This window comes from Typopeltis vanoorti, chromosome 24 (genome assembly GCF_054136105.1).
Source record: "Typopeltis vanoorti isolate ZY-2024b chromosome 24, IOZ_Tvanoo_1.0, whole genome shotgun sequence".
Classification (NCBI taxonomy): Eukaryota; Metazoa; Arthropoda; class Arachnida; order Uropygi; family Thelyphonidae; genus Typopeltis; species Typopeltis vanoorti.
Genome location: NC_143572.1, coordinates 45,565,519 through 45,591,465, shown reverse-complemented (window position 1 = coordinate 45,591,465; position 25,947 = coordinate 45,565,519). Strand labels below are relative to the sequence as shown.

The following is a 25,947-nucleotide window of genomic DNA, read 5'->3' as shown; positions in this document are numbered from 1 at the left end:
TTTACTGGGCCATACCTTTTGTAACAGTGTAAGTAGTTTACTTTGGGACACTGAGGTCTCACTGAAATCCAAGTTTTTGATTAATAGAAGTTACATTTTTCCCATCTTGACCTACGTAGCAGTCATTGAGGAAACTTAGAGCCATACAATGGTGTACAAGTGGAGTACAGGGAGTACTTGTAAGTGGAGTACAAGATGAAAATAAACACTTAAAGGACAATGTTGGCAAAAACAAGGCGATCATAAAAAATTGGATATTATGAACGGTCTGAAACTAGATATTGTTGATGATGAAGAAATATTTCTGAACAAATAGTAATTTGGTGACGAAATGCATCTGAACTCTCACATGAAGTGGTTTGGACATATGATGAGAATAAATTTAGAAATGCATGTATGAAATGAAATTTTTGAGATGTACACTAAGAAGAAGTCAACGGAAAAGGTAAAGAGACATGATAAAGAAGGAAAAAAAATAGAAGCCTGAACTGGAATAGTGTTCGTGAAGAAATAATTTGTAATGATAGAAGAAATGGAGTGCTTTGATCCGTCTAATCTGAAAGTTTCTTTCTGAGCATGTAGATAAATAAAAAGACTATAGGTATGAGTTTTAAATCAGACCTTTAATCAGTTGTACTCTTAAACTCTTAAATATTTAGCTAGAGGTTTGCAACAGGTGTCGACTAGTAACCAAAAAGTTGTAGTATGCTCAAGAATCATAGTACAATTTTTTTTTTGTTTTTTACTAGTTTATATTCTTTGAGGTTTACTTTGATGTCCTTGCTCTTTTATAGTTCTTGTTAGTTATAAAAATTGGAACAAAAATGACTGTTTGATAAATCTTAAAATTAAGTATAGATGGAAGGTAATCCCCCCCCCCTGCAATAAATATCCAAACTGGTTTATTTGATCTTCAAGTTTTAAATCATACTTTGCTTCAACTTTCTCGTATATATCTCCATATGTTTCAAACAACTAACATAAAAAAAAACCAAATATAATAAGTAAAGCAAATTTAATGATTTGGTCTGTAATTCGGAACAATTGACATTTTGGTCAGACTATGGGACATTTATGAAACTTTTTTTTTTTTTTAATAATTTAGAACGCTGTATTTTGGCAAATCCATGCAGACGTCTTTTTGCGTTTGCTTTTTTTTTTTCTAGTCTGGATGGAGAATTACTTTCATAGTCTTCTAATTATTAATTTTTCATGCGTCTACCTTGATATTACATGAAGTTACATCCCCTGTGGTGTAAAGTTGCAACAGGAGATTTAATTTGAACCCTCAATCCCCACCTGCTCTCAGTACGTGAGCTTGGTTTGTCATTACTGGGCGCGACTGAGGTCGCTGTGTTTTTGAGTTTATCGGCTGTTCAATTAATATGTCGGTATTCTTCAAAATAATGAGGTGAATTTTCGGTTATCTGTTAACTGCAAAACAATGACTGCAGTCAAGGTATAGCATTTTTAAAAAAATTATTTTAATGTTCGAACCTTTGCATGTATCCCTTTTGAAAAGGGCGGTGTGATGCTTAAGCCTACCCAAATCTAGCAAGTTTAAAAATGTGATATATTAATATTTCTTAATAAATGCTTTCATGATGTTACAACGGTAATTTAATATCCCGTTATACTTCCACCGTGGCACTAAAAGTTTCTACGCTGTTATATTGTATCGTTACTTGCGATATCACGTGGTGTACGGCATCTAATATTTCATTGATTGTTGCTTATCCGCCGAAAACAAGAAGTCGGTAGCTTAGGATTTGCCAACACAACTTGTAATTCACGAAAAATGGGTATAATACTATCTTTAAGAAGAGTAGTTTCTTTTTCTTTTTAATATCACGCTGCTGTTTATCACAACACACTAACATTTTACTATTATTTTATCAGACACTACAGATATAATGCATTGAATTAAATGGACACAAGTGATCTCCGTATAAGAAGTGTTATCTCGCGAAAATACAGAAGAGTATGTGCAGTTAATAATGCGCTTCGCCAAAAAAATGATGTTGGTGAAAAAGAAAAACGTATGTCAATATACTGTGTACATCAGCGGAATGCTATTGAAATAAAGATATAATAACCGTGGGATATGCATACATAAAGTAATAATTATATAGATGTCTCCATGGAGTCGAAAAAGTCATTAGAGACTAACATTAACTATTATTCACAGAATGCTTATCATATATATATATATATATATATATATATATATATATTTATTTATTTTTTTTTTAAACTGATTCACTGACAGTATATGCATGACTCCATCTCTTTACTTATTCCACTTGGTCACCATTTTTCCTAGAAAATTAAGAGGGGGAGGGACAGTTCTGGCATCCTTAACCATTGTACAACTTCCAAAGACAAATTCCTTCCTTTGCTCTTGTGTATTGAAAAATTTCTTATTCATTGTCTTATAAAACTGTCCTTAGTGACATGTTTCTGTTATATTTTTCTTGTCTACCTTTCAACCATATTTTGTGCTCTAAAAAAAAATCTATTCTTTATAGGGTGCATTCCTGAGACTTGTCACTAACTTGGTCACCCATCTCTGAATCATCAGTGGAGGATTCACCACATCCTCATCTCCTCAAGATAACTATAGCCAACAAGATATGGGCACATATCTTGTCACAGTAGTCTAAATGGTTGTATCACAGCCTTATAAAAGAGGTATGAGAGCTTCGTTATCACTATTTTTGTCTTTGCTTTTCATCATTCCAACGAATTCTTTGCATTGTTTTGGTTGCTTTTGCAGTATGTCCTCATGTCCACTATCATCCCAAATGCCTGCTCTTATTAATTTCTTGCATTACAGTTTTATCAGTCTGCTTGGTTTTTTTTTTTTTTTTAATATCCCAAAGTGATTAAACTTGACACTTTGCCACATTAAACCACAACCATTATCCATTCTTTAAACTGTTAATCCATTTAAATTATCTTGCAGGATCTCTATATCGTGTTTGTTAATTATTGTCCTCCTTGTTTAGTATCGTCAAATAACCAGAGCTTCCCCCTCAGGTCATTCCCACTATTATTAACCTAGAAATTAAACAGAGCAGTTATAGTAGTGTCCTGTAGCACACCACAACCAGTCAGCTATTTCCCCTTGATCCATCTCCACCATAAACTGATTTTTGATGTCTATATAGTACATGTGATAATCTTGTCAAATGCCTTTGCAAAGTATAGCAATATCAAAGTGTCATCTCCCTTATTGAACTGCATTTTTATTGCATAATGTAAGTTACTGAAGCAGAACATCTTCACAAAGCTATGCTGTTGCTCATAGTATCTTATTCCTGAATTATGTCCTTAACCAGCTTTTCCAGTATCTTGCCCACCACTCCTGAGGTACTTCTACTTTAGCCTCTTTTCATTCACTTCTGGATATAGGCCCCCCCCCACCCCCTTTAACTTTCCAGTTGTCCACCATCTCATGTCAAACCCTTGTGAATAATCTCTCCATCTTGTTCTTTGGCAACTTTTCCTTCTCTTGGTATTTCACATGGTGCTTAATTTTATCCACATTTTATCTTGCAGTCTGTTAATATTGCCAGCCCATCTCCATTTACATGCTTTACAACATTTAACTATCTTTTACTCCAGTCATCTCTCCAATTCTAGTATTTCTCATTGTATTCCTTTTTGTTATGTGTAGCATCGTTCTCTCCAAGGCTCTATGGGCCACTGCAACCTCTCTTCCTGTTTTTTTAGTTTGTTGCTCATGTCTCATTTCCATAGGTAAAGCTTTCATTTTAGGCATATAGGTAAATCTCCTAATAAGTAATCTTTATACAGCCAAAATGCTTTGTTTCCTTGTGTGATTCTCCTACTTATTTCTTTATCTTGTTTTCCTTTAAAACTAATTGACCAAAGTAAATACAGTCCTTCACAATTTCAATATGATTATCTGTTAATTTTAGTTTTGTCAGTTTGATATGAATTTGTCATCAGTTTGGTTTTTGATTAATCTTTAAACCATGTCTTTGCTTTCTCTATCAAGGTCATTTAGTATTTCCTGAACTGCTGCTGCTTTATTTTTTGGTAAAAAGAACAATGTCATTGCAAAATATAAGTGATTGAGATTTTTTTCCATTGATGCTAATTCCATAGTTTTCCCATGAGACATTCTTAAAGACTTCTAATGTAACAGAAATTGTCAAATATCAAATTTATTGCCTTCATGTTCTAGCTTTATACTTGCTGTTGAGTTTTTGATATACAGTTTTTAATAATAAGATATGCTTTGTTGGGATGGCTTGTTGTTTTAAGCTGCTTATTATTTTTGACTAATATATATATATATATATATATATATAGAATCAGAGGTTTTTTAAAATTTACAAACATTAAATATGCAGAAAGATTATATTCATTTGCTTTTTCTATTACTTGGTTACAGGATACTGGTTAGTATTGAGAGAGATTATTTGTTATTTCTGTCCTGGAGCATTCTGTAACAGAACTGTCTTGCTCTCTTTCTATCCTTTTGGATCCTTCCAATACTGATATTTAAAATTAAGCAGCTAGTTAGGGGGAAACTGCTATTTCACTTTCATTTTCCACTGCACAGGGGCCGATATTCAATCCAATCTCAATAATATTCATTCCAATCTCAATATTAACATCAAAATTTCTTAATATCTTTAACTTCTTAGCACCCTCCATAGTGCAATTGTAAGAACAATGGAGCATTGCACCCTTTGATTGGAAAATACTTGAGTTTGATTCTTGTCATGATGAAAGGAATAATTTATGTGGACTTTTTCAATTGAAAGTAAGTTTGCAATCCTCTTAAGGAGGAAGCAAAGTTTTTTCCTCATGGAAACTTGAGTTTTTCATCCTGCATGTAGGCAAATCAGCCATGAGAATGCATAATTTATTGATGTCTTGTATTGATCGTGATTATAGCTACAGGATCAAGTAGGCGAGACAGTGAGTTTGGTAGTTGAGTAGTGTGCCTTCTCATGATGAGTCCTTTGACATGTCCATCATGTCCAGATGTATATATGCTACAGCCATCTGTTTTGGTAACTGGCCACATCAGTAATTACATTACTTTCACCTTTGCAAAGCAGTCACTTAGTAATTCAACTATTTCTTCTGCTTCTCTCATCTTCCTACAGTATGTATTAATTAAAATTATCTTTTCATAATTAATCTTACTGGCTAATTAAAAAACTAATTCTAGTAGCAAGGCTTATACGTTGGTCATACATAACTGGTAATTAGTTTACGGAATTAACAACGCATATAAAGTATATTAATTAAAGGTAACTTTAATAAATAACTTCTATATTTCGGCAACGTCACGTTGCCATCTTCAGGAACATAAAGATATGGTATGTGCACGCAGGCACTAACAAAGGCAAATGAGGAAGAAAGCAAGAAACTAATATTGTTCCTAAAGTCCTAATGGTGCCCTCTGGCGGGCTAATTTGGTTGTCTTGGCAGTTGGGCTGAAGTTCTCAAAATGTAAGTCTCCCAAATTTGGGGTAGTTTCATGCACCCAAATTTGTTGAGGTTAGGAACATTTTTTAGAGCTTAATTAATTAAAGAACTCTAATTTTTATTGGCCTATCTGACAAATTTATATTTTGATTTGCTGATCACACCCTCTTTATGTTCTTTTTATAATTCTTTTGCTGCTCTTGCTTTGATACTACCCATCCATTTAATCCTCATTTGATTTATCCCCTTGACACTGGATATGCAGTCTGTTACTGCTAAAATTCTTTGCAGTTTCTTATGCACTGTCATTGTTTCTAGCTGCCTCCAGAGTTTGTCATAATCACTAGCCTTGTAATTCCACCAAATTCCTTCTTAACTGAAAATTCTACATAGTTAACCCTGTTTGGTTGAGACTGTAATGCTCATTATCTGCAGTCGAATGCAAAATGGTTATTAACATGTCCTTTGATGATGCTTCAGATGTAGTACTCTCAAACCCAGAGTTACATTCATCACATTTTATGTAATTCTCTTATCTTTCAGTAACTGCTTAGATTCCATTTTCTTCATGTTTGGCCTTTTCTGGCAATTTAAAGCTGCTAGTTGAAGTTCACCATAATTACTTAAGTTACTAGCTAAGAGCTGTCATCTTTATTTACTTTTGCTCCTCTTGGTCGTTAGGGGCAATCAGCTATATATTTTGTCCTTTGGATTCTTTCTGACACCCATAATTTCCATAATTTCACTGGACATCAGCAGATACCATGTGGTCACTCCACACCTGGGTGATATGCCACACGGATTCTTACCAGATGGTTCTGTTGTAGGCTTTCTTGAAGCTCCAACTCTTTGAAGACCAGTTACTCTAGACAAGCCATCATCCATCTCAATATGGATCTACCATTTCCTCTTGTTCTAGGAACTTGACCCTCTGTTACTGTTTTGAGAAGTCCTCTTTCCATTCTTTCTGTGTGTGTCTAAAGTATTTCAGCTTTCTTCTGTCAGTACTCTTAAGAAGTCTTAAAGTTCAACCAATTCTTCAATCCTTTCTAGAACCTATCATTTGTCCACCTTTCTGCGTATGAGCACTGCTCAACAGTTTTCTGTAATAACACCATATTTCAAAAGGAGCTATATTTTTCCTCTTAAACATCTTTAGGTTCCTGATTTTATACCCATAAGTAGCCATTAAAAAATAGCTGCACCCAGAATCCTCAGCTCCATTCCTAATGAGATAGATCTGTTCTTCTGGACTTTAGAGAAGTCCTTTGTCCTAGCTATTCCTAATCTTTTGATGTCTTTTGAACAGCATTTCTTCAGATTGATAATGGATCCCAGATAGTCAAATTTGCTGACCTATCTGCCATCTATCCTAATTCTCATCTTCAGCTCGTCCAGAGCTATATGCATGATGTCCTTAAAATTGCTGCTAAACAGATGAGGAAAAAGTTGGCATCTTTGCCTAATTCTCTCTTGTCTGTCCAAAGCCAATCAGTTAATTCAACTGTTGCTTACTATATATGGCTATCAACCTGATAATGTGTTACAAAAAACTAAATCCGTTACTTTTATTTTGAACATAGTCAAAAGCTTTTTTAGCATCAATGAAGCACATTATTAAAGGAAGTCTAAAATCTTAATGATCTGCCCAGTGCAAAGGATCTGATTTCTGGTACCTTAAACCTGTGCTCTTCTGGCATCTCTGCCTTGACTTTAGTCTTATTTTTGTATAATCTTTAGTAAAATGTTACTTGTGACTCTATAGTTCTTGCATTGCTTCATATCTCCCTTCTTGCACAACAAATGAATACTGACTTTTGCAGTCTCTGGACTATACTCATCTCTTATATCCTTGTCTGTGAAATACTTATCCTTCTACCCCTATGGCCTTAAGTCTGACTGGATTCTATATGCACCTGGGGCCTTGTTATTAAGCTCTTTAACTGCTCTTTCAGCCTCATGCCTAAGTTGTTTCGACTAAAAATGTGGAGGAAATGTCTACCAAATGATTCTCATCCTTTCTGCTAGTTTCTCACAGTACTCTTTCCATCTGTTTTTGATCTCCTATTCTTCTCTTAGTATTGCTACATTTCCATCCTTGATAACATTCAATTTCAGATTAAACTTAAGTTCATGAACTAATCCCAAACATCCTCTTGAAATTCTGCCTCCTCATCTAGAACTGTCTCTCTTCACCTGTCTTAGTATGATATTTATTCTTGTCCTGGCTGATGTGTTTCTGACTTCTCTTTGCAATCTTATATTTTTCTGTCCATGTGTCTTGTTGTTTCTCCAGGCCTCCTCCTAGTGATCAGATCCTGTGTCAATTCTGCTATCCATCAGTCTCTTGATCTTTCAACTAGATCTAAGATGGCTGTGTCCTGGATTATACAGGATTGATAACCTTAGTTTTCTCCTTGAGCATTTCAGGTGGGTTCTTCTGAATATCTAAAGAAGATCCAACCTATTTTGAAGTTTCTTCTGTTAATCCTCTGAGGATTACTCTGAAATCCAGTCTAGCAGGATGGAACTGACTTGGAATATTAGTCTTTCTTACTAGTTGGTCTTTCCAGGACAAGTGGATCATCAAGGATTGATTTCTTGTCTTGCTGTGAATCAGTCTGTCTTGAGGTGTCAGTGCTTTGATGTTCAGGTATACCTACATCATGGGTGCTTTGCTTCTGGAAGCAGATATTAGTAACAACTAATCTGTTATCATAGACAGATTCCATTATGAGTGTTATATTCTTCCTCAGATCAAACCTTCACTCAAACCCAACTGTCATACTCTTTCCCTTTTGCATTGAAGTCTCCTAGAATGAAGAGAACATTTCTCCCTTGCAGACAGTACAGTCTGTAGATTTTTCATAAAACTTGTCACTCTCTTCATCTGTCTGTGTGACAGACCATCATGATTGACACATTGGTAGGATGAGCCATAAGTCTGATAAAATGTATTGTCATTTATGGGCTTATAACCAAGAAAGGATCTTGTTTGACCTTTTCTCAGTACCACAGCTATCCAATGGTGCTTCTAATCTTCCCTAAACAAGCTCATCTTTTCTTCTGAAATGACCCTCTCCATATTCCATCTGGTCTCTGTGATTCTCATGATGTCATTTCTGTGCTCTCTACAGATAGTGTCAGTTGTACTATCTGAAGCTACTGGACATTCCATGTCCCTACATAAAATTCATTTCTGAAGTTAATTCCATATTTTTTGTATCCTTAATTCACAGTAACATTGAAAACAATCAATTAACCCTGACATTTGTTTTGTAGGGTTAATTAATCTCTAGGGATATTTATTGCCAATTAATGAATCATCACTAATTCATTTGTTATGGATGTCGCTGTGTGTTGATGGTAGTAGTCTCATGTAGTTGGAGATTTAAGTAGAGATGATGACTTGTAGTGGAGTAGTGTGTCCTCCCACAATGAGACCAATGACTCCTTGGAAGTGTCATATAATAGTATTATCATCCATATTAAAATTTCCCATTAATAATACTTATATCTTTAACTAACTGGTCTATAATATCACTATTTCCTCCAATATTGTAACATACTTCCACCTTAAACTGTAAAATTCTCTGCTTAGCATGCACCACACCATTCAAATTCCTATCCCCAACACAAATTCAGTATGTCATTGATCTGATAGTCTAAATTGTCCTTAATAATAAATCTCTAAATCTTTCATAAGCATATGAAAGAGAAGATAACTGTAGCTATACACAAATATCAGCAATAAAGGAGTTTGTTTCTTTGGTGAATATGTTATGGCTTAAGAATTAGTGAAACATGGCTATCAGAAACAGATATTTCTGAAATTGAGTGTAAAAGACATAGTGCTTCTAGGAAGGACTGAAAAGAGAGGAAGGATGGTGGTTATTACTATATTTAATGATTGAAGTGTTCATTTGGAGTAGAAACTCATGAAAGCAATAATAGTAATGTCTTATGTGGCAGTGAGTTAGAGGCTATCTTGTAATAGAATGAAACATATAGTGAGGTTTTGCTATAAACCTGGCAGTTCAGCTGCAGGGCATGATAAAATGTGTTGCCAAATTACTCTGTTGAGTACTAAATAAGCAAAGATGGCTTAAATTATCCAAACATTGATTGGGTAGAAGAGAAAGCTTGTGATGAGAATGAAGAAGAATTTACTGAGATGTTGCAAGACATCTTCATGTAGTATATGAAAGAAGGAACTCATGGTCAAAGTGTTATATTTGATCAATATGGATCTCGGTTAAGAATTTGACTATTTTACCACCAGTTGATTACAGTGATTATGCTGCAAACTCCTGGGAAGTAGGTAACTACAAATGTTCCAATTATTATTTATACGAGTACTCTGGAATCCATAAACTCATCATGGGAGACTCACTTTATTCATTCAGAGAGAGAGAGAGAGAGAGAGAATCATTTCGATTCAGATTTGGCTGATGTAAAAGGGCTTCACAACTTTCTTTGAAAAGGTGTTCGTATTTAAACTTGCATCTATGGAGAAGACGAGCCTTATCCCACTGGATATTGTGTTTAGTGTTAATACTATGTTGTACCAGACTTTTGATGTTTTGTGTATTCGATATAATATTGATGTTCATTCATTCTTTTTTCCACAGAATGGCCTGTTCGTCCAAAGTATGTTAAATTACATTCACACGGTATCTGGGTAAACACCAGCTAATGATAGAGGTGCCAGTTTGTCTTTTGTAGATGGCAACAGGTGACAAATTTTGTTGATAGGAAAATATGTGGGAATGAGATGATACTTCTTCAAAATTAAGGGAGAGGAGCACCTAAAGTTTGTTCTTCTCCCTGAAGCTTACAACAAGATCTTTTCACTATCAAAATGTTAATGATTATAACCCTAATCAAATCCAGCAGATAATTGACTACTATGTTCCAACACCTCAGGATTCTTCAACAGACTGCAGGGTTCCAATCCCTTATATTTCTGGCATCTCAGAACCGATTGGCAGAATTTTGAAGAAGTATCTTCTCATTCCCACATATTTTTCTATCAACAAAATTTCTCACCTATTGCCATGTACAAAAGACCAACTGGCAATTCTATCATTAGCTGGCGTTTTCCCAGATACCGTGTGAATGTAATTTAACATACTTTGGACAAACAAGCTGTTTTCTGTGGAAAAAAGAATGAATGAACATCAATATTATATCGAATACATGAAACATCAAAAGTCTGGTCTGGCACAACATGGTATTGACACTAAACTAAACACAATATCCAGTGGGATAAAGCTCGTCTTCTCCATAGATGCAAGTTTAAATATGAACATCTTTTCAAAGAAAGTTGCGAAGCTCTTTTACATCAGCCAAATCTGAATCGAAATGATTGTCTCTCTCTCTCTCCCAAAAAGTTTGGGAGATTCTTATCTTATGTAACCATCAAAGAAATAGTTTTTAAGAATTATTTAATAATATTTTATTAATATTAATTTCTAGCATGGATAACAGTTTTTAATTGCTAATCCACCGACTGTTATGTACCGTTAATTTCAGTACAAAATATTTGTACCTTTATTTCATTAAAGTTAATTACTGCGGTTATTGTTTAATTTATTATTTATAATTATGTCACAGGTACCTTTAAAGATATTCCCATTCACCCATTCCTAAATTTTACTTTTAACCAACTTTTCCGATACTTGAACCACCACTCTAGTACTAGTACTAATTGGTCTGTAATTTCCACACTTCTGTCTTGGAGCCACCTTTATGTAATAGAACTATCTTACCCTCTTTCCACTCTCTCTTGGAACCTTGCCAGAGCTGAGTCTTAGATTAAACAACTTTGTCAGAGGCATTGCCAGTTCGCTTGCACAGTGAAGGAATGATTTTCCGATCATTCCTTCACTAATAATTATCTATCCTCCTGGGGATGGCTATTTCTGCAGTCATTCCTGCACTCATGCTCATTTGGCTCAGGGGTGTAGGGGAGCTTAAAAGCAAGATAAGAGCTTTTAATTAATATCTTATGTCTGTGGTCCAGTAATTGCAATTGTTCAGAAGGTTTATACAGAGTCAACTCCTATATCAAATTTTTATTCTTTTCCAGTTCCACTAATATCTCACCAGTCTGAAATATCTTATATTTAACTTTTCCTAAAAAGTGTGACAAATCTTTACTATCAGATTACCATTCAATTTCCATGTCAGTTCTTTCTAAAGATGGAGAAAATCATTGAATGCTGAAATAATCACAAATGTGATTTTGCCATTGTCATTCAATAGAAGAGATTCTTCTATTGAATACCTTGGGACAGATGGCATGGTAAAGTTTAGGGAATGTCAAGTCATTTAATCAAGTTTGGCTTGATTTTAAAGGTCTGTGAAGTAAGCTTCCATCACATAGTTTAACTTCTGCAACTGAGTTTCTAGTCTTCTGTCTGGATGCACAGTTCTTGCATTAGTAGACGGATCTTTATCATCAAACTTTATAGCTAATGATGTGGTTTCACAAGTCTTCATTCTTTCACCTCTTCTTTATATCAGTGATCTTCTCCACCTAACTGCAATCCATCCCACATTTTTTCCAATGGCATGCTGCATTATGCGTCTCATTTGACAAATTTTGCATTGTACAGATTGCTAAAACTTGAAGAATATTAGCTTCCACAATCAAGTTCTGATCTTCACATTGTTCTTCGATGGATTTCTGATATCTTGGTTAATTCTATGTGAACCATGACACACACACTACACAGATTTTTGCTTGAAATTGTGGATAAGTCAAAATCATGACTGAAAATATTCATTGTTTGGTAGAAGATCATCCTGTTCAAATCCAGAACATTTCACATTGGCTTGCTGATATATATTCAGAATAGCTATTTATTTCATTAGTTGTATATTTCCTGTGTGTTTCATTATAATAGAGTTTTGCAAAAAAATCCATTCATATTGTGGATTTTCAGGTAGTAAGCACTTTGGGAGAAATTCTATGACTTTATTGTGAGGATATTATCATTATTTCTCTCTAGTTCTGAAATATTTAACAGTTTAGCCTGAAGGTTTGATATTCTGAGAAAATGAGGTATTTGTAGTTTGTCAATGCTTTGTATATTGATATCCCTTCATTTTGAGTACTATTGAATAAACTTTTAAGTTGTACATAGAACTGGTTTTTATTTGAGTAAGAAAATGAAGTTATCTTATTGCTACTAGTTCATTACTCAAGAGATTGGTAGATTGGTTGATTTGACTGATCAGGAAATGCAAGGTAATTTGTGTTCCATCATATGCTGTATAATATGAATGATTCAACTCTGGAAGATCCCTAGGAAAAACTGACGCTGCAATAGCAGATGCATTGCTCTCTTCAATGTTGAATGAGTTATCTGTCCATTTTCATCGGTACTCTAAAGAATAAAAACTAATTATAATTGAAAGTAGTGAGCCTCCATAGCTCAGTCAGTATAGATGAAGCCCTTTGGTCGGGCTTCATCTGGGTTCGATTCCCGTCCATGATGCAAGGAACCTTTTTTCTGGTCTCTTTTGACTAAAGGTGAGTTAGCTGGTCTCATATGGAGGTAGAGGGTTTTTTCTCCCAGAAACTCAGGTTTTTTTGTCCCTCAGAACAGGCAAACTGACCAGTAGAATACACATATTTACAGACAAGAATACTTAGAGGCATAAGGGTAACTGCCTTATCCTTGTATTACGGTTAAGAAATCCAAGGATACTTGGAAGGCTGTGGGTATTTAATGCCTGTTAAAGCCACTGATAAATGAATGAATGAATGAATAATGAAGTAGTAAGTGACTTGCAGATCTATGTAGCAAGCTGAAAATCAAATATCATGACTCAGCAATGAAATGTACTGAAGATTTGAAATGCCAAGTTTCAATTCTTCAGTGCATTTTATTTTACATAGCTTGCAGTTTTAAGCAGATGGTTAATGGGTTGGAGGAAGGAACATTTTATGCTTTATATCATGAAATTATGACACCTAGCTAAGCTGATTTCTTTTAAGTGGTGACTGACATGACTGACTATAGTTATGGCATCAGATATGTTTCTTGTGTTCTTTAAATCAGATCTCCCTGTTTTTCCACATGACAAGTTGCTGAGGTTTTAAAGCAATGCAGAGATTATATTCCTTTAAGTTCTTGCTATTTTTACTGAGGTGCTCTAGATATAGAGAATAATACATAGCAGTATGATATGTATGTCAAGAGGGACATACATATCATACTGCTATGTATTATTCTGTTATATTGTTAATTTTGTTAATAGAACAATTTTGTTAATTTTTTTTGACATTGCATCCATTTGATAGGAAGGTAGGGAATATAAAGAAGAGTTCAGAGAAGAGATGGCTGTATTAACAAGAGCTTTAACAATACCATAATGTGTTGGTGGGAGGGGACTGATTGGAAAGTTTATGAATATTTGTGTAGATAGGTTTTCTGTAAACTGAAAGAGTGGCATCATTGAGAAGATGGGCGATTAGTGTCTAGAAAAGATACACTATTTTCTTTTTCTGTAGTGAATTGCATTCTGGGGCTGTTGAGGTGAAGCAATCACTCTGATGATGTATGTCATGTGGCCAAATGAAAAACTCATCATCAGTGTATCTTAGTCAGATAAAAGTTTGAGAATGGTTAATATCAAGACAATGTTTTTCAAAGTGGTCCATATAGAAATTAGCTAGAGAGAGCATAGCTGTATGTTGTTTATATAGATGTGAACTTCCAAGCAAAGTAACTTGTGTGGAGAGATGGCAAAAGTGAAGAGATCAGTGATGTTAAAAAGAGAAATTGGAGAATAAAGAATGATTCAAAATTAACAGTGATATTGACACTACTGAAAACTAAATTTTGGACAGCACTTATCTCTGCAATTTTGCCATTAGCACACATCCTCCAAATAGCACTTTTGCTTTTTCAGTTTACAGAAAAATGTACCCACTTAGGTTCATAAACTCCTCCCTACCACAATATGGTATCATAAAACCTTGTTAACAGAGCCTCCAGCCTCTGTTCCAACCAGGCTTCCCTCACAACTGAACTCTTATCTGCCATACTTTCCTGTCTAATGGATACAAGGTCAATATTCAGCACACATCTCAGAGAAAATATCCAGAAATTTAAAGAAATCTCTGTACTGCTTTTAAACCTCATGAAGTCAACTGTCTTTATCCACTCCTCTAAGGATCAACTTCCTCCCCTCCTCTCTCTCTCTGTTTCATGTGTGTACAAGGTCCCTTGTTCTTACAACTTGTCATATTATGGACAAACTAGGTGATCTGCCAATATCTACCTTGAAAAACACAAGAAATATATACACCACACAAATGTGGTTAGTCACGTCTAGCTGAGCATCTGTTGGACATCTGGCATGGTATCAAATAAAAGTAAAACTTATTTAAAAAAACGTATGGCTTACTGGGGGAGGGAATTACAAAAAATAAAAATTTTAATCAAAAACTAATATATTTCATCCAACATTACATGGCCATCAGCACAGGCAAATTTTTTTTTTTAAATAATTAATAAAAAAGTTATGAACAATTAATAGTGATCACTTCCCAAAATTTAGATATTGGCATGCATCTGAATGGTTGAGGTTTGGATGATTTCATGTTTCAGGGAAAAGTCAACAAATTTGAACTTGCTGGAATGAAAAAGTTTTGACTATTTCCAAAAAACTGTGCATAGCATCAATAGCATGAGAAGCAAGGCTAGACTTATCAGATTCCAAAAACATAATGTAGTTCTGATCAAGGCAGAACAGCCAGTCTGTCCAAATAACAAAGATGACATGAGCAGAATACCTGATACACTACCACCTCTTTCTTTACTAGGTATCTATCTTTTAGGTGGTAATGTATCCTTTGTAGATGATCAGAAGGAAGATAGTTTCTGAGCTGCTTTGGAGGAAGCATATAGATTGAATTTGCAAGGGATCCATGTTATTTGTTTGGAGAATTCCTTTAAAGTAGGGTTTAATTCTTTATTGGGGTGGGGGGGATTGTAGCCATTTGCTAAGAAAGTTTTAAAAATTTGATTAAGTTCAGTAGTTGGGCACTTATCAGAACTGATACCAAAAAAATATTAAAATCCCATAACTGCATCCTTTCCTCTGTTCTGGAGGGGGGGCTCCAGAACATTACTATTACAGCCACTTTGGACTTGCTGACTATGCCAGCGCTTCCCAAACTGTGAGCCGCGGCCCCCTTGGGGGCCGTGAAATAATGAAAACAAATTTAAAATGTTTTAAGACTAAGTAGATTTTTTTTATTTTAAAAGAAACGTATTTAACTTTTATTATTTCTATTTTGTTATTTTTTATATTTTAATGGAAAAATTAACACGTTGGTGTTGGTTCACAAACTTTGCTTTCTGCGTATTTCGGCGCTTAATGAATATTAGTAAATATTGCTTATTCATATGTTTCATTTCAAAGCAGTGGTTAATTGTATTTACTTCGAATGCTCTACAAGGAAGCTCCAAATCTTCCTGTCCCTTTCATCACGTGTTCGTAATCAGGCACTATTGATATTGACTTTATATACATATCAAAACTCGTTTTATATTATCACTGTCATCCGAGCTAGTTTTCTGTTACCAATAAAAGTTTCGCATATACTTCACACATGAAAAAAGCTTAAACAAGTTCATGTGGGGAGATAGTAACTCGCTTGCAGTGGCAAAACAACACGCCCTTCCTAACAGCCACTATACTGCAGAGGCAATAAAAACAAGTACTTTTATTATGCCAGTGAATAAGGTATGAGCAGTCTGTGTAATATATTTCTCAACAAATAGTGCAATTAGAGACAACTGGGATAAAAACACACTAATTAATGAATCACATGTCCCCTCATACAGAAATTATACTGTATATATAGACTGAAACAAAACCATATGTTGCATGGGCAAACACAGTATCTAACTAAAAACTATTGTTATTAATTAGATGTGTGCGAGTTCGATTTCCCAAGGTAGCAATAAAATTCAACCGAACGTGTTAAAATTGTAAACGTGTTAAAATTCGTAAAAGTGTTAAAACTAAGTAATATATACATAATGGATGTTATGGCAGTTTCACATATGGAATTCGGTTGAAGAGAGTTAGCATTTCAACTCAGTTGTCAGCTATGATTTTATCTTTCGGTTGCGCGATCTTTTGTTAATACCGCACCAATCATATGCACGTTTTAATAACCTGCCTTTACTGTCTGTTTCGCATTAGGCTTAATTACTGTAAAGGGAGAAAAATCACAAAAAAAGAAAAATATTCATGGTTCGGGATTCCCTTATTCAGGTAATATTCACTAATTTCATGTTGTCAGTCTGTGGTGTGCCAGTATCGGTAAGTGGTGATATTATTTGACCTATTCTACGTTAAAAAATTTAACACCCTGAGATGGATAAGTGGTTGATAAAAAAAAATAAAATAAAAAAAAAATCCCGTGAACAATCTCTTCTGATTGTGTTAAAAAAAAAGAAGCAGAAACAGACTCAAAAAAAAAAAAAAAAAAAAAGCACAGTATTTCATATTTTACCAGAACAGCCCGTATCGTCTTCAGAACCAAACGGTAAGAGGCAAAAAATGTAATATATGCATTTGATTTTTGCAATATTCGCTGTGTATGTTTTGTATTGAATATAATAATATATCTCTCTATTACGATTTTTTTTTCGAGGGGGGGGGCTGTGAAATATTTTAATTTTTGCAAAGGGGGCCCTGACATCCAGAAGTTTGGGAAGCACTGGACTATGCTATGAATGCCCACCACTGAGATGCTGGAAGAAGGCCACTATTGCATCACAGCTAATACGAATATGAGAGGCCTACTGAAATCTGCCTCAGCCCTGAGAAATTTTCTAAACCTCAACAAATTTAGGTGCATAAAACTGCCCCAAATTTGGGAAGCACTTATTCTTAGACCTTCAGCCCATTGGTATTTAATTTATGTTGGCAATTTGACTTTGCTGAAATATTAAAAGTATTAATTAAACTTATTCTAATTACTATTCAATATGCATTGTAATACCCTCAAACATAATAGTTATGCAGACAACTGTATTAACACATGCTTCCCTTGCAAAGTTCATTTTATTACTTTTTTTTTTCAGTTATGATATTTACTATTTGATCAAATACTGCTACAACACATTTGCAGTTATAAAGAAAGATGTCTTCATGGACTTAATAATACATTTTTTTGTCTTTGGTCACTATATAGAGGTAGCCTCTAACATGTGGATAATTTTATACCAGTTTCTGGTATAAAGTTGGTTTTATTTTGCTCCACTGCTTTGTATTGGCAAAGTAAACTGATTACATGTCATTTACCATGCTCTAATTTTTTTTGTTTGCATTTTCACAGATAAATGAAGTTCAGGTAGGTCTTGGTTTGAATGGTAGTTTGCAATCAATCATTTCATGATATGAAGTATTATGTTATTAGTTCCACATTAGTAGAATTGAACAGTATCATGAGAAGTAGCTTGACATCAATACACCGCTTAAACTGTCCCAAAAAAATAAATAAAATGCTTTGTTTCAAAAACATCTTCATCTTATGGGAAGATGTTTTTTTGGATCCCACTCACAAAGGGTTATAAGCCTGTAGTACATTAGTACCATAAGTGGGCTAAGAATTTTTTATTCAATTTTTTTTATTAATTTTTATAATTTTTTTGCATTTTTTTAATATTTTTTATGTAAACCAGAAACCCTGCTCTACAGACGAAACATGGAACTTTTTCAAACCACTTCAGGCCTCAAATAAGCAGGGCAGTGGGTTCATACCAGGTGATAAAATTCATCTCCCATCTAAACACAATCATAAACATCCAGACCCATGGCAGGATTCAAACCCACAACCTGTTGGTTGGAGAGCAGATATTATAACCACTCGGCCAATCAAGCCAGCACTCTTCACTTCACAGCCCTAATTTTCTTTGCTTCATAGTCCAGTTTCTATGTGTTTGGCCTATGTTCATCTATAATGTTTATTCATTATTAAAAAAAATTTTCTCAGATGTATAGTTCTTCCTTAAATTCATATCATTCAGCTCTCTGCTTTCAGGGAAACACTGAATTGACTTCTGGCAACTGCTCACATTTCATAAGAAAGTTTGTCTGACAGCATGATGAGGTAACTAACCTCTTGAAGGATTCAGTATTTTATTTGGTTGTATTTCCAGGTCACCATTACTTGTGGACTTTCATTTCTTTGGAATGTTGTCAACTGTGAACTTGGAATTACTTTGCAGTACCACTGTTCAGACACCCAAATGACATCCAGTTGTGATTCTCCTCTTAAATGCTAATTCTTTCACTGTAATTAATGCTAGGTATAAAAGATCAAACTGACTTCTGAGAACTCTAAATCTCATTTAAAAGCCACAAAATTTTCATATTAATAGTCGCATCAGTCTTCCTGTATTTAGTAAGGTGTCCCATAACTTTTGGTAGCATAGTATGAATTGTGCTCAGCCAGGTTGGGTTTGGTTTTCAGGATTTTCATACAAATTTGTTAGCCACATATATATGGTTTTACATAGAAATGACTAACAGATGCAATTGTTAGCCATTTCAGATGAGCAAAACATTAGAAAATGTTTCAGAACTTACATTTGGACTGAACAGAATTTAAGTTAGTTCGTATTTTGGATATCTAATGTATCTCTAAAGATTTATTTTTTCTTTAAATCAAACCATTTTTAATGACAATGATTCAGAAACTATGCAAATTATGTTAAAACTGGCAAACTGTTATTATTATTAAGAGTGACTGTAGTATCCAGAATATATAAGCAACAAATGGTTCTAAGTTCAGTTGCTGTGGAATAATTTTGCTCTGCAAGAATTCTTTTGCAGTATGCCTTTTTATAATAGTGTCAGATGATAAGAGAATTCAGATAAGTTTAAATACTTTCCCTTTCTTTTTGAAGTTAGATTCATTCCTTTCCTTTTATTTTCTTGCATTTTCATGCTTCTACAGTTTTTAGATAGTTTTACTAGAGTAAAAAGCTTAAATGAAACTTTTTATTTTTGCTTATTTATGCATACTGTTTAAAGATTTCCAGTAATTTTTAAATTTTAGTGACATAATAGTATTTTATTTATCCAGGTGTTGCTGGTATCAGGTATGATGTTATCCATATGCATCAAAATGTTCTTGAAAGCATTTCGTTAGGTAGAAACGTAGCAACTAACTGGGTATTTGCCCAGTGGTTTCCATAAGGAAGATGGGAAACAAGTTATCATGCTGTAATTGTACTAGTCCTAGACTGGACAGAAAATTAGAAGACAATTACTCTCCAGATGAGGAAGTTCATCAAGAGGAAAGTGTATCAAACCTTCAGCATATAAGTGAAAGGGAACCCGAAGGTAATATTGTCCCTAATTTGTTGCATTGCATTTTTGTTGTCATTGTTGCTGTTGTTTATGACTACTTTTCTTTTTAACATTTATTTGGTAACAAAGTCAAAATATTTGGCAACCTAGTGGATGAAAATGGATAGGAATATCCCTCAACATCAGATTGAAAGTTTATATGCCAGAATCTTAGAGTTGTTGAACCTGGATTAAAGGAATTTCTGTCTAGTTTTAGCCTTGGAAGGAGATGCACAAGCATGTATGTATTAAGACTTAAGTGCTAGGAGGAACTCATATTGTAAGCTTAATGGAGTAAAACAGCAGTGGAAAAGGATCAAAAACACTATTTAATGCTTCTAGTATTTCATCTTAGTCATCACAGAGATATCTTCAGAGTGTACAATACAAAACTTGTAACACACACACACTAATGAAATGTGAATAAAAGACTAGTCCTAATTAATTAGAAGAAACACACGTATAAACCACAGTGAAAATTATTTAATTGTAAATATTTCATCCTAAGTATCTTAGGACATCATCAGTACAGTATTTAAACAAAAATTAGGAATAACATACAGTTAGGGCACATGATTACAATAGAATCTCATGAAAACGTGCTAAAGTAGTACAAAAAAAAAACGTTAATTATTTAACACAGTTTTGTATGATAATTTCCCATACTTTAGGAATAGTAAGAACGTCGTTGCGGTTTAGGTTTGGTCTGTGTAGTAGGGCTTCAGAACTTTCTTTGTATAAACGTTCATGTTTAAATAAAGATCTATGTAAAAGTTTAGCCTTTTCCCAATGGATCCTATGGTTTGGATTTTCAATTCCATGTTGAGAGAGGCCAGATTTCTGCGGTTTAAGAAGGCGAATGTGGTCTTGATGTTAGAGATGCGTTTCTGAACAGACCTACCTGTCTGTCCAAAGTAAGATAATTTGCATGAGCATGGAATCTCATAAACACCAGGTAACATCAAGGGTGAGAATTTGTCCTTAGGAGAAGGTAATAAGTTGTAAATTTGGTTGATAGGTTTGTAAGTAGTGGCAAAATTGTATTTCTTCATAATTTTAGAAAGACGTTCTGAGAAGCCTTTAACGTAAGGTATGGGAATCCTATGCACTTCTTCCTGTCTGGTTTGATGTATGCAGAAGTGACTGATGATTTTTTGAGATTATATCCATTTAAGATGGCTGTATTTTTGATAACTTCTAATTCCTGGTTTAAAGATTCTTCAGAAGAGCAGAATTTGTGTGCTCTGGAAACTAGTGATTTAATAATGCCAGATTTCTGAGATGGATGATGAGCAGAAGAATTGTGAATGTAGGCTTGCGAAAGACGGAAGTGGCGATGGAACCGTCTTCTTTTCTTTTGACGTGTAAATCTAAAAAAGAGATACCCTGTGGAGATTCTTTTTCTAACGTAAAGTTGATGCGATGATGAAGAAGGTTAATTTTATCTAGAAACAGTTGTAATTCAGGTTCGGGATGATTCCATACTGCAAATACGTCATCGACATATCTTAGCCAAATTTTTGGTTTGGGTTCAAAAGTGAATGTTTTTTCCTCAAGGTGTTCTAGAAACAAATTTGCTAGGTTTGGTGATAAAGGAGATCCCAAACCTAGCAAATTTGTTTCTAGAACACCTTGAGGAAAAAATATTCACTTTTGAACCCAAACCAAAAATTTGGCTAAGATATGTCGATGACGTATTTGCAGTATGGAATCATCCCGAACCTGAATTACAACTGTTTCTAGATAAAATTAACCTTCTTCATCATCGCATCAACTTTACGTTAGAAAAAGAATCTCCACAGGGTATCTCTTTTTTGGATTTACACATCAAAAGAAAAGAAGACGGTTCCATCGCCACTTCCGTCTTTCGCAAGCCTACATTCACAATTCTTCTGCTCATCATCCATCTCAGAAATCTGGCATTATTAAATCACTAGTTTCCAGAGCACACAAATTCTGCTCCTCTGAAGAATCTTTAAACCAGGAATTAGAAGTTATCAAAAATACAGCCATCCTAAATGGATATAATCTCAAAAAATCATCAGTCACTTCTGCATACATCAAACCAGACAGGAAGAAGTGCATAGGATTCCCATACCTTACGTTAAAGGCATCTCAGAACGTCTTTCTAAAATTATGAAGAAATACAATTTTGCCACTACTTACAAACCTATCAACCAAATTTACAACTTATTACCTTCTCCTAAGGACAAATTCTCACCCTTGATGTTACCTGGTGTTTATGAGATTCCATGCTCATGCAAATTATCTTACTTTGGACAGACAGGTAGGTCTGTTCAGAAACGCATCTCGGAACATCAAGACCACATTCGTCTTCTTAAACCGCAGAAATCTGGCCTCTCTCAACACGGAATTGAAAATCCAAACCATAGGATCCATTGGGAAAAGGCTAAACTTTTACATAGATCTTTATTTAAACATGAACGTTTATACAAAGAAAGTTCTGAAGCCCTACTACACAGACCAAACCTAAACCGCAACGACGTTCTTACTATTCCTAAAGTATGGGAAATTATCATACAAAACTGTGTTAAATAATTAACGTTTTTTTTTTTTTTTTTTTTTTTTTTTTTTTTTGTACTACTTTAGCACGTTATGCACGTTTTCATGAGATTCTATTGTAATCATGCGCCCTAACTGTATGTTATTCCTAATTTTTGTTTAAATACTGTACTGATGATGTCCTAAGATACTTAGGATGAAATATTTACAATTAAATAATTTTCACTGTGGTTTATACGTGTGTTTCTTCTAATTATGAACGCACCACAGGTTTCGTTATTTAAAAAAATAGTCCTAATTAGGTGGGGTGCCCTCTATGACTGACCACTTGTTGGAGGCCTCAGATATAAACTGAGACTCAAAGGAGTAGTGTTTCCCATATTTCAAGAAATTTTATTCATCTATATTTATTCAGATTAAGCTGATTCTAAAAACAGTCTTTCTAACCTGCAATAGAACATGGTCTGCAAGGCTGATTGACCATAGTCATGGTTACAGATGTATTTTTTGTTTTTCTATGTGGATGGTGACTGATCTTCCTTGTCTGTCAATAGTAGGCCAATTTGTCTTAAAAAAAAAAAAAAAGAAAGAAACTATATACACATAATGATAAAAATAGTTATGGAATAATAACTTCACCTTCTTATGGCTCTACACTCCAAATTGAACCTTAGCCTCCTGGGTTTGTTGCTTCTGCCTCTCTTCTGACAAAAATTTACTTCTCCTGCTTAGACACTTTAGTATAATGTGGCTTTCTTGACTAATGGTGTCTCTCCATCTTGTTCTAGGTTTTCCTTTTGGCCTTTTACAATGATATTACTGTTGACTGTCTTCATAAGAATACTATCATTTCCATTACGAAAAACATGTCCTGCCTACTGCAGCTTTTAGAACTTGATTACACTGGATATTGTAGGTTCTTTATAAAGTTGATATCACTCAGAGTTGTATCTGATTCTCCAGAAACCATTATCATTCACTGGTCCAAAAACATTTTCTAAGGATTTTCCTTTCAAAAGCTGAAATCAAATTCTCCTCTTGCTGTAAATATCACATTTACAGCAAGATACAATTTACTTACAGGTTTCACATTCATAGGTAATGACTGGACGAATTATCGATTTATATATTTTTACTTTAGTCTTCCAGTGGATATCTTTTGAACTGAGAATGCATGAGAGAGAGAATAGAAAGCATGATTACCTCTCTTGATTTGATTCTGCACTTCCACCATCTCATTTGGTTGGCTAGTAATCATTATTCCTAAGTATTTAAATTGTTTCACGTTTTCAATTTCAATTTCCCACTTCTATCAGTTTTGCATTTATTGTTTCACACATGTATCATTTAACTGATTCTGCCTGGTATTAATCATTATTTTGGGTTTTTTATTGATTAATTTTTAGTCCTTTTCTCCAAATTTTCTCAAATCCTGAAATGCATTACCTTACATTTTAACATTGAATTGATAACTATTGTTCTTTGCCCACAGTGCCAATTTATTTAGATCATCATGTAAGATACATCACAACTTAACTATTGCCCTTACTAGTTTTGCATCATTGGCAAACAACTGAATATTCCCCTTTAAATCTTCTGCTATGTCATTAATGTGCAAATTAAAGAATAGTGGTACTAGTACAGCGAGCCTTGAAACACTCTGCTAGTCACCCTGATTGCATTCCTCCATGCAAACAACCTTTGATGTTTATTAGCCATCCCCTTAATCCATGCCTCATATCCATTCTCATTTGCTCCAACTTATGTAATGGTTTTCATGCAATATCCTATCAAATGCCTTTTGCAAAATCCAGCAGCATGGTGTAGCCATTTCCTTTATCCAATTTAGCCGTCACTTTATTATGAAATGTGAATAAATTACTAAGGCAGGACTTACCTTTTACAAAGCCCTGCTGCTCCCTATAGAGCATCATATTCCTATCCACCCATTCCCGAATTTTACTTTTAACCAACTTTTCCAATACTTGAACTGCCACTCCAGAGGTACTAATTGGTCTGTAATTTACTATGTCTGTCTTGGAGCCACCTTTATGTAGTGGAACTGTCTTATCCTCTTTCCACTCTCTTGGAACCTTGCCACAGCTGAGCCTTAGATTAAACAACTTCATCAGAGGTATTGCCAGTTCACTTATACATTCTCATAGCACAGGAGTTGACTTATCGTCCAGGCCCACTGCTGCATTCACATTGATATTTTTCAATATACTGAGTTCCTCCAGTGTATTTACCTCAATTCTCTCATCTTTGTCACATTAGTAACTGCAAAGTCACTACCAGGATGATATACCCTTGTGAAGCGATTACTTAGTGAACTATTAACTGAACTATTTCTTCTGCTTCTGTCACTTTCCTACCATCAGCACAGGGTAAAATTATCTTTCCATAATAATTCTTTCTCTTGTTACATAGCAAAAAAAACTTTTGAATTTATTCTCGCCTGCTTAGCTAATTTTCTCAAAATCTGATTTAGCCTTCCCTACCATACAAGTTACCCTTCTTGTTTGTGCTTTATATTGCTCATAGGCTGCTGATTGCATTGTTTATATTCCTTCTGTAATGCTTTTTTGTAGCTTCTGCTTTATATTGCTAGTCATCCATTTAACACATTCACATCGGGAAGTGTTTTGCACATTTATCATACCCCACAGGATTTCTCATTACGAAGTTTGTGTGCTGCTTACACGTCAGGTGGACTCACTGATACAAAGCTTATACGTCATGTTAGTGGCAACTCTTTTGGTAGAAGTTAACATTTGTGATCTGTCATAATGACATTGAAAATTTCAGATGTAATCGAACAAACACTTATTTCATGTAATTGAAAATTTGGACAAATGTTAGGACAATTGTTTTTATTTAGATACTGTGATTATCAGTATAACAAATGGTTTTGCTTGAGTTGGTGCAGCATAGTTTCTGTGTTGGAGGGGACACAAGTTTCATTAGATAGTGCAGTTTTTATCCCAGTTGTCATTAATTGCACTATTTGTTGACAAATATATGACACAGACTGCAAATTCAGTGATACAATAAAACTACAAGTTTATCTTGCATCTGCAGTAGGGGGAGGACATGTTCACTATATAGGGACAGCTGCTTCCAGTCTTTGGACAATATACATGTAGTGATTAAAAATTTATCTATTCCTAACTGAAAATGAATCCTCCTATATTCTATTAGAGGAATGCATCTGTTGAAAACCAACAAACTTGAAACATGTAGGAAATCCAGATGTTCTATTGATGAGTTTCCTGAGCTGCTGTCAAAAAGGAAAAAAATTCAAACTGCATCTGATGCAGTTTGAATTTTCAAAGATGGTGTGAATAATTCAGATAATGATTTCAGTCAGGTATTGTATCTACAGAGCAGTTCCTCATCTGACGAGGAAGATATTTCACAAAGTAAGGTTTCTTAATTTTCAGTTTCAAATGAATGGAATCTGGTAAGTAATGAGGCAGTACTGGTTCAGCAAGAGATGATGAGCTACTTTTACCGCTTGATTCAGAAACATCTATCTGCAGCATGCTCTGCATTTCTAAC

At 34.5% G+C, this 25,947-nt stretch overlaps 1 protein-coding gene across 3 annotated transcripts in view; it reads left to right on the top strand.

The window, feature by feature from the left end:
• Positions 1-1,193: 1,193 nt before the first annotated feature.
• Positions 1,194-25,947, top strand: part of CycY (cyclin Y) — a 154,983-nt gene continuing 130,229 nt past the window's right edge. The window contains exons 1-3 of one of the 3 annotated variants that reach the window (XM_090413503.1): positions 1,194-1,459; positions 2,529-2,691; positions 19,598-19,857. In XM_090413503.1, coding sequence (XP_090269629.1) covers positions 19,716-19,857 — 142 coding nt within the window. In that variant the 5' untranslated portion in view covers positions 1,194-1,459; positions 2,529-2,691; positions 19,598-19,715. The remainder of the gene's footprint in view (positions 1,460-2,528; positions 2,692-19,597; positions 19,858-25,947) is intronic. The other 2 variants (XM_090413502.1, XM_090413504.1) reach the window with 2 other exon arrangements.